General features: G+C 42.4%; 1 protein-coding gene across 1 annotated transcript in view; it reads right to left on the bottom strand.

Annotated features, from left to right (window-relative positions):
• Positions 1-293: 293 nt before the first annotated feature.
• Positions 294-8935, bottom strand: part of ccdc186 (coiled-coil domain-containing protein 186) — a 96204-nt gene continuing 87562 nt past the window's right edge. Inside the window, exon 18 of the mRNA XM_080748059.1 lies at positions 294-743. Coding sequence (XP_080604185.1) covers positions 660-743 — 84 coding nt within the window. The 3' untranslated portion in view covers positions 294-659. The remainder of the gene's footprint in view (positions 744-8935) is intronic.

The raw sequence follows: 8935 nt of genomic DNA, 5'->3' as shown, positions 1-8935 counted from the left end.
TGTGTGTTCCCCTTTCGTTTTTTTTTTTTACAACAATTGTTCATATTTTAGATTGTAATAAGAAAGAGAAAAGACGTTTTTCATTTACTGCTTTCTATCACTTTAGCTATTTTGATTTCACTTGGTGGGGACATGCGTACAAGTGGCTAAATATGTCTTTTTAGACACAACAAGCCGGACATCTCTTTATTACTATTAACAGCAACACTGCCGGCCCCCATAAGTCACATCATCTTGGGAATGGGTTTATTGTGTCTAAAAAGACACTCGTACGCATGCCCCCACCCACTGGAATCAGAATCGTTAAAATCGCTAAAACGATAGAAAGAAGAAGTAAATGAAAACATTTTAACTCTCATCTTTTCTTTTCTCTAATAACAATCTAAAATATGAACCCTTGTTGTAAAAAAAAAACAAAGTTGTCCTTTAAGGTTTGGCTGTTCCACCATCGTTTCCCCCATAACTCTGAGAACTCTCAGAGTTACGGACCTGTAAGCGTCGGATTGGTTCCCTAACCATCGTCCATTTAGCTGGGGACCCCCTGGGGACCCCCTGGAGGGAGGGAGAGTCTGAGTCCCCGGACCGCAGTTTGAACCTCCGCTTTTTCGGTTCAAGGTTTCTCCGCCGTTCCTTCCTTCCTTCCTGTTGTCTCGGCGACATCACTTCCTGCGCGCCCGGTCCTCGGCAGGGCGTTGCTCTTTTATGAGTCTCTCGATCTCTGCCCCTAGTGTCTGGAGGTTGTCCTGCAAGCCGAGACACAAACAAAGAAGACATGTCACAAGTGTACCAGTAAATGTCCGGGCATTTCGGGGCAGTATTTAGATGGAATCGTGCACTTTATGATAGAAGCATGACATTTGGCACACAGTTAGAACATGCCATATGGAACATTTTTGCCTATAGGGATATCACAGATCTGTCTTGGGAAACTTGATTGGGCCTGTAATGTTTGAGAAGGAGAAAAAGAAGTGTGTGTGTGTGTGTGTGTGTGTGTGTGTGTGTGTGTGCGTGCGTGCATGCGTGTGTGCGTGCGTGTGCGTGTGCGTGTGATATGCGCGCGTAGGGGGGATTGATTCACCGCTTGGCTTCCTATTTCTCTTTTTATTTTTATTGACTGAACTTTTTTATTTTTATTGAATGAACTTTTTTTATTTTTATTGACTGAATTTGACCAATGATTTAAGAAAGTCAAACAGGAAGGAGGAACTGTACACACTTACGCACACGCGCGCACACACACACACACACACACACACGCACGCACGCACGCACGCACACACACACACACGCACACACGCGCACACACACACAAGACAGCATCTTCTGCGTTAAGGGGTTTATAATTCATATAAACTTTTTATGAAAACTAATAATGAAAATAAAATAAAGCTCCCACTAGAGCTACTGTGAAAGCATTTTACACGGCTGGCTGTGCAAGGTGTCACATTGTCAAGGACATAACATTTAACTTTGCACTGTTTACTTCATGAAATGGCTTTTTTGGGGGGGGCTCAGAAACAGGGGTGTGTTTTGGTTTAACCAATCACAGCGTCAGCTGTCCCCTCCAGGCTATGGGATTCAATTCAATTCAATTTAAAGGAGCTTTATTGGCATGAGAAAACATACGTTTACATTGCCAAGGCAAGTTTCAAAACATAATAAAAACTACGCACACTGGTCAGAGAATTGGAATGAATTGATTTGAAGTTATTGAGAATGCAAATGCAATAAGGTTCTGTCTTATCAATTCTATTATTGATCCTCTCATCAATTCTCTTATCGATTCTAGCGGTATGTGACGTCATGTCAAGAGAGACAAGAGTCATGTCATTGAAATGAAAATCGCTCCCAAACATGTCATTCTACAATTTAGGCATTTAGCAGACGCTTTTAATCCAAAGCGACTATAAGCAGGTAATAAATACATCAATATAATAAACAAGATAATATGTCAGTACATCAACAACAATACAACAAATGCATAGGAATATCAATCTAGAAAAACAATAACATAGACCAAGCACTTACTCAGTAAAAAAAAAAAAATCCAAAACCTAAAAATGCTATCTAGCTTCGTGTGTGGTCATCGAGGGAAGGGGAGTGTTACAGTAGTGCTATGGGTTTAGGTGGAGTCTGAAGAGGTGAGTCTTCAGTCCACGGCGGAAGCTAGAGAGTGAGTCTCTAGTTCTAATGGAAGCTAGGGAGTGAGTGCTTTAGTTCTAATGGAAGCTAGGGAGTGAGTCTGTAGTTCTAATGGAAGCTAGGGAGTGAGTGCTTTAGTTCTAATGGAAGCTAGGGAGTGAGTCTGTAGTTCTAATGGAAGCTAGGGAGTGAGTGCTTTAGTTCTAATGGAAGCTAGGGAGTGAGTCTGTAGTTCTAATGGAAGCTAGGGAGTGAGTCTGTAGTTCTAATGGAAGCTAGGGAGTGAGTCTGTAGTTCTAATGGAAGCTAGGGAGTGAGTCTGTTGTTCTAAGTGCGACAGGGAGTTTATTCCACAGTTTGGGGGCCAGGAGGGTGAATTGTCTAAAGGTCAAGGACGAGTGTATTTTTGTCCTGGGGTTTTAGCGAGGGTTCTGTCAGCATCCCTTTCTGTCATGGTTCTGTCAGCATCCCATTCTAAAAAGGCGTTCGACTTCTAATGATTATCATTATTATTTTGTCAATACACTAAATGACAAGGAAGTGGAGAAGAGATTAGAACCATTAGAACTAAAAGTCGTTTCATGTCTGGTTGCGGTTGGTCTCGGGTGTTGCACTCTGTAAAATAGCAGATCTACAAGCTCGCAGCGCAATACGTTGTGAGCAGCTATTTTCATCATGCAAATGTAAAATCAATCCTTACGACGCCATCAAAGCCCGCCAAAATATATTTTTCTGTTGACAAAATCAATCACTTTTCAGATGACTAAAATATGACTAAAACTAAATGGAAATGTATTCAAAACTCGGAATAAAAACTAAATCAAAATTGAGGAACATGAATTTAATGTCACGCATTGCTTCAGTGTTTTGCGTCAGTTGAAGACGACTCTCTCTACCTCAGAATGTCTGTGGAATTTAAATGATGTCATGTCGTGGCCCCCAGACTAGAACCAATTTGCCTACAGCAACACAATAATAGAAAAAAAGATCGATAGTAGCATCGATAAGGAATAAGGACAGATAAGCGGGATGGAAAAATGTAATGCATAAAAATGAACGATGATGACCATGGTAAAAATCATTGGCGTTCGTTTAAAGGTGATACAGTACACCATGCATTTAAAAAGTATTTATGTCATATTGTTTATGTCCCAAAAACGTTTTTCAAAAGGTTTGAGGCTAAATTACCACTCCTGAACTGCGCAAAAAAAATTGAGAAAAAAAAATCTGGATAGCCTGTTTTGAGAACCCGTGGGATGCTTTTAACCTTCGCCTTCCCAAAACCAGAGAAAGACACAACGGTCAGAAATGGGACTTTGTGAGGATAGAAGGTGCTAGTGGGACCCCAAAAAAAGGTTTTATAATAGGAAAAGTGACATTTCATGGTGTATCACCTTTAACAAATGGAACCAATTGTGCTGTGGCTGTTTTAAGGGTCCATTTGGTTCCTTTTGTACGTTCTCCGAGTCCGGTAGCGTTCCCTGGAAACCACATTTTGCACACTGTTGGCTTACTTTCCACGACTTCCAGGAGACATGACCCAAATGTCATGTAAAAATAACACGCAAGGAGCTTCAGTTCTGGATGAGAACTCAACTGACAATTAATGCATTTAGATCTGGAACGCATCTGCATCTAGATTTTAACCTCTTTAACCATTATTGTATGCTTTAACTATTGAAAAATAGCAGATATACAAGCTCACAGCGCGGCACCGAGTGCCGCGCTGCGAGCTTGTAGATCTGCTATTTTTGAAAAATCAAGATTCTTCTTTGCAAATCTTTGAATACATCTTATTTAAAGCGAACATTTGTAACTCAAATATTTGCTTCTGGGGGGGTCCTTGATACAAAATATTTTGAGATGGGGCTCGGCGGCCAAATACATATAATTCTAGGGGGTCCTTGACATGAAAAGGTTTGAGAACCGCTGACAGAGAAACATGCGTTTTTCAAAAACCTTTGAAAGATTTAGAAGACTTTTATAGAAATCGGGTCAAAATATTCAAAGACTTACACAAATTTTCAAGATTTTTCAAAAACAGCAGATCTACAAGCTCGCAGCGGCCAAATACATATAATTCTAGGTGTCCTTGACATGAAAAAGTTTGAGAACCACTGACATAGAAACATGCCTTTTTTAAAAAAAACCTTATACAGAGTTAGAGACTTGCACATCTACAAGCTTGCATTGTATATCTGCTATTTTCAATAGTTAAAGCGTAAAATGACGGTTCAAGTCTAACGCGACGCAGATACGTTCAAGGTCTTAAAAGGTTAATGTCAAATGAACTGCACTCCACGATCACACAGACGCACGCACGCAGCAGGACTTTGCTATGTTAGTAATGTTCTGATTATATTACCATTACATAGTATTGACATTTGAACCTCTTTCAGACCCGACTAAAGCCCTTTGCAGACAGTTGCGTTTTTTTCGTTTGCTGCATGAATAAAACACATTGGATTTGGTGTGCAATGCTGCGGATCCAAAAAGGAGTCATAAAAGGAGTGACAAGTTTTTTACCGCATGTGACAAGACGCACAAATCGAACTGGGTTCGATCGAGAAGAAAACGCACGGCCGCAGCCACTCGTCGCACAGCTAATTTGGATCCGGTGTGCATGAGGTCGTAGAGAATCATTGTTTTCTTTTAAAAAAATGAAATTGTCCGTTTTATCCGTGCGGATAAACGCGCCTGTGTGCAAAGGGCTTAAGACTCTACACAACAAGGACATTGTTCAGTCCTGTTAACTCATTGACTGCCAAGGCCCGAGTTTCCCGAGTTATTACAGTAGTTCCAGGCTGCCACAGCCCGAGTTTCCCAAGTTGGAAGCCATTTTGAAAAAAAATGGCTTCCAACTGGCTGTTTTGTCTGACTTTGAAGGCTTGTATCTCATGAATGCCTGAACGGATTTCCAAGCGGATTTTTTTGTTTGAAAGCTGTTAAAAAGTACTACACATATGGTGCATATATGGTGCATGGGCGTGCACGATCCGTGCACTAAAAATTGATCCGTGCACTAGAAATTTAGGAAGGTGGCAGTGTTTGTTTTGTCTGACTTTGAAGGCTTCTATCTCATGAATGCCTGAACGGATTTCCAAGCGGATTTTTTTGTTTGAAAGCTGTTAAAAAGTACTACACATATGCATATATGGTGCATGGGCGTGCACGATCCGTGCACTAAAAATTGATCCGTGCACTAGAAATTTAAGAACGTGGCATCCTGGTACTTGGCGGCCATCTTGAAAAGGGCATTCAATGAGTTAACCAAGCGAACCCTGGCGTCCCTGTTCCTCCTACAGAAGCGTAGCGTTGTTCTAAAAGAGAGGAGAAGGACAGGGAAAGTCAAAGCATCACTCACTGCCTCCTCTCCAAGTCTCCATCACACCTGAAGGACCAGCGCGTCTTACAAGACACTAAATCTGGTCTTGCGCAGTTAATTCCGTGCAATTCATTTACAGTTAATTTAAACTGACGTGTGTGTAATGGGTACATCCACACAGAGCGCAAACAAAACATGGTGATAAAGCAAAATAATTTATTTTCTGACATAACAACACACACACCACATACACACACAAATAGAAGCATCAGCTATTCATATACTGTACCAGTAAGACTCCCTAATCGGGAGATAAGCGACTGTCAGGTCACATGCAGAGTCCAAAAATGTGTTAGAAAAAATGGGCCTGTTGATGACATGAGTGTATAGACATACTGTGTACCGCTTTGCGTGATTTTAGGGCAAAATCTGTAGGAGCAGTGTCCAAAAATGTGTTTTGCAAGAACCGGCCTCATGGTGGCGCTAGAAGAGGGCCATGTGAGAAATGAGGGGTTGTTTTGGCAGCCAAGGAGTGTGTGTGCAAAGTTTGGCATGGATAGGGGCAACGGTGGCGGAGATATGAGTAGGGCAAAAGTGTGACGGGACGTGACAGACTGACAGACTAGTATCACAGCAGTTGGACCTTGCTTGGTCTTTTCGGCGTACCATGAGAGAACCTAGGCTTGTGTGGGGATAAAGTAGGTCGGGAGTATTTTTTTTTTGTCGGTATCAGCCGGTAACATGTGGGGCAGCATAGCTCAGGGATAGAGAAACTGGTATTAGAGCACGAAGGGTATAAATCCCGAAGGGTTCCCAGTTCGAATCCGGGCTCCCCTGAGTTAATGTCGAAGGGTCCTTGGGCAAGACTCTGAACCCCTAGTTGCTCCCGGTGAGTAGGTTGGTGCCTTGCATGGTTTCCTCCGCCACCGGTGTATGAATGTGTGTGTGAATGGGTGAATGTAATGCACAATCTATGTAAAGCGCTTTGGATTAAAAGCGCTATATAAATGCACCATTTACCATTTACCATGCGGGAGGTCTGTCTCCGTTACAACATTGCTCCCGGTGAGCTGGTTGGTGCCTTGCATGGTTTCCTCCGCCACCGGTGTATGAATGTGTGTGTGAATGGGTGAATGTAATGCACAATCTATGTAAAGCGCTTTGGATTAAAAGCGCTATATAAATGCACCATTTACCATTTACCATGCGGGAGGTCTGTCTCCGTTACAATGCTCTATAACCCTGGGAGATGGACTGCTGAGGTGGAGCGCCACACTTGCCTGGCTCCAGCCAATAGACCCGCCCACTCTCTGAGTGGACTGTTTCTCTTGGTCTGGAGGTGTCATATGACGAGTGTCTTTCTGTCGGTGTCCTGCCGATCTGGCGCACCAACCAATGAAATCAATGCAAGACCGGGGAGGGGTGGGTCTAACTTTTGAAAATCAACAGAAACAGTGGAGGGGGGGTGACTCACCAGAGTTCTTAATTGCTCCCTTTGAACTTCAAAAGGGTTCTGAACTGCAGTCAGTGATTGAGCCATACTCGCTCGTTAGTGATTCTCTCTAATCAATGAAACATCAAAGACAATGCCTGTCATAGAGGGGAGAGTGAGGGGAGAATGTTTTGTGTACACAAGTCAAACACAACCCCTCCCACCAGATGTCTTGTGATTGGGAATTTCAATTTCATTTTAAATCCCCTCCCCTTTGAAATCTCTTACAATGGGGACAATGTCAGACTCATGCAGAGTCTGAAATCAGGCTAGCGCCACCCCTACCATCAGGTCCCAGTACTTGCCAAACAACTTGCCGCCAACGAAGCCGTTCTACTCATACGCTGAGTTGGCGGTGCCCAGGATCGAACCCATGACTTTGTGGTCCAAAGGCAGGGGCTCTACCGACTAAGCTACCCGGACAGCATAGCCTACTCTGCCCTACTGGGCAAGGCGACGGAATCTCTTAAATCGGTTAAAAAAAAGGAAACAAGTTGTACATGACCTTCCTTTGGTAGGTCAAGTACATTCATAAAATAGAATGGATTAGATCCACACTCGGGGGATCTACCGATACGTTTACTAGAGCAGTGGTTCTCAGCCTTTTCAGGCAGGCTGTCCCCACCCTGACAAGCTCTTGGAATTTAGTTGGCATTACATTAGTTTGACGCCATTGTGAAAATAGCAGATCTACTATTTTCACAATTCTGGCCTCTGGTATATTTGACAATTTGGCCAATGATTGACCAGAGGTACTAAAAAGGTCTTTAGAAAATGTGCAGATACCATGTATACACTTATACTATACTGTGTGTTGCTCTGTTTACTGTTGAGTGAGAAAACAATGTTAACTTTAAGCTAAACATCTAGGGACCCCTGCAAGTCTTTGAATATTTTTGACCCGATTCTATAAGTGTTTTCTAAATCCTTCTACTAAATCAGTGGTTCTCAAACGTATTCATGTCAAGGACCCCCAAAATTACAGGTATTTTGGCAGCGGACCCCCAATCTCAAAATATGTTGTTCCAGGGACCACCCAGAAGCAAATATTTGAGTTACAAAAGTCACACAAAAGACGATTTTTCAAAAATAGTAGATCTACAAGCTCGCAGCGTGTGTGAGCTTGTAGATCTGCTATTTTTCAATAGTTAAAGCATTCAATAATTCTAGGCTCTAAATGGGTTAATGAGTCCGAGCGCACGCACGCACAGGGAATCAATAGCATTGAGAGGATATGAGCTTGGACGTGTTGAGCCACTTGACGGACACCTCTCTCATGGAGGGTTGAACCTATGGAACGCCCTGAGCAGAATTCTAAGTTGAACGTGAGAAGAAAATGACCCTGGATAAAAATATCTCCGTCTAGCAATGTCAAGGAAAGACTGTGATCAGGTTTGATGAGGTTATTAACCCATTGTGACCTGAGGCTGATTCCACAATATAGAGGAGGTATCTATACTTACATTCCTCCTATTGCCGCATCCCACTTCCAAGCCCATTCACACCCACTTCACATCCACCTCAACTCATAGCTAGATCAGATGTAGATCAGATGTAGGTCCGTAGTAGGTCGGTAGAACTCACAGAATACCGCCCTAACTCTATCATTGGCCCCCCGTTGCCATGGTGACCGGTGACCGCCGTCCATTGGCTCGTATTCCCAGCTATGGGACCGGCGGATCCAATTTCAACCGAGGGGGGCGTAGCCAGAACACACACACACACACACACACACACACACACACAAAATAGCTAATAGTTAGCTCACAAATTTCCACTTTTCTCTTTCACCTCAATCGCAGTAACATCCGTATACACCACGTCATCGCATCACCTTTTTTTTCCCCAATTTTTTTATTTTATTTTTTTTTTCTAAATTTTTTTTTTCTCAAAAATTATTTTTCTCAAATTTTTTTTTCTCAAATTTTTTTTTTCTCAAATTATTTGTTTCTCAAAAAATATTTTTTTCTCAAAAA

The sequence above is a fragment of the Nannobrachium achirus genome (genome assembly GCF_963921795.1).
Source record: "Nannobrachium achirus genome assembly, chromosome: 18".
Taxonomy (NCBI): Eukaryota; Metazoa; Chordata; class Actinopteri; order Myctophiformes; family Myctophidae; genus Nannobrachium; species Nannobrachium achirus.
This window is presented reverse-complemented; position numbering and strand designations above follow the sequence as displayed.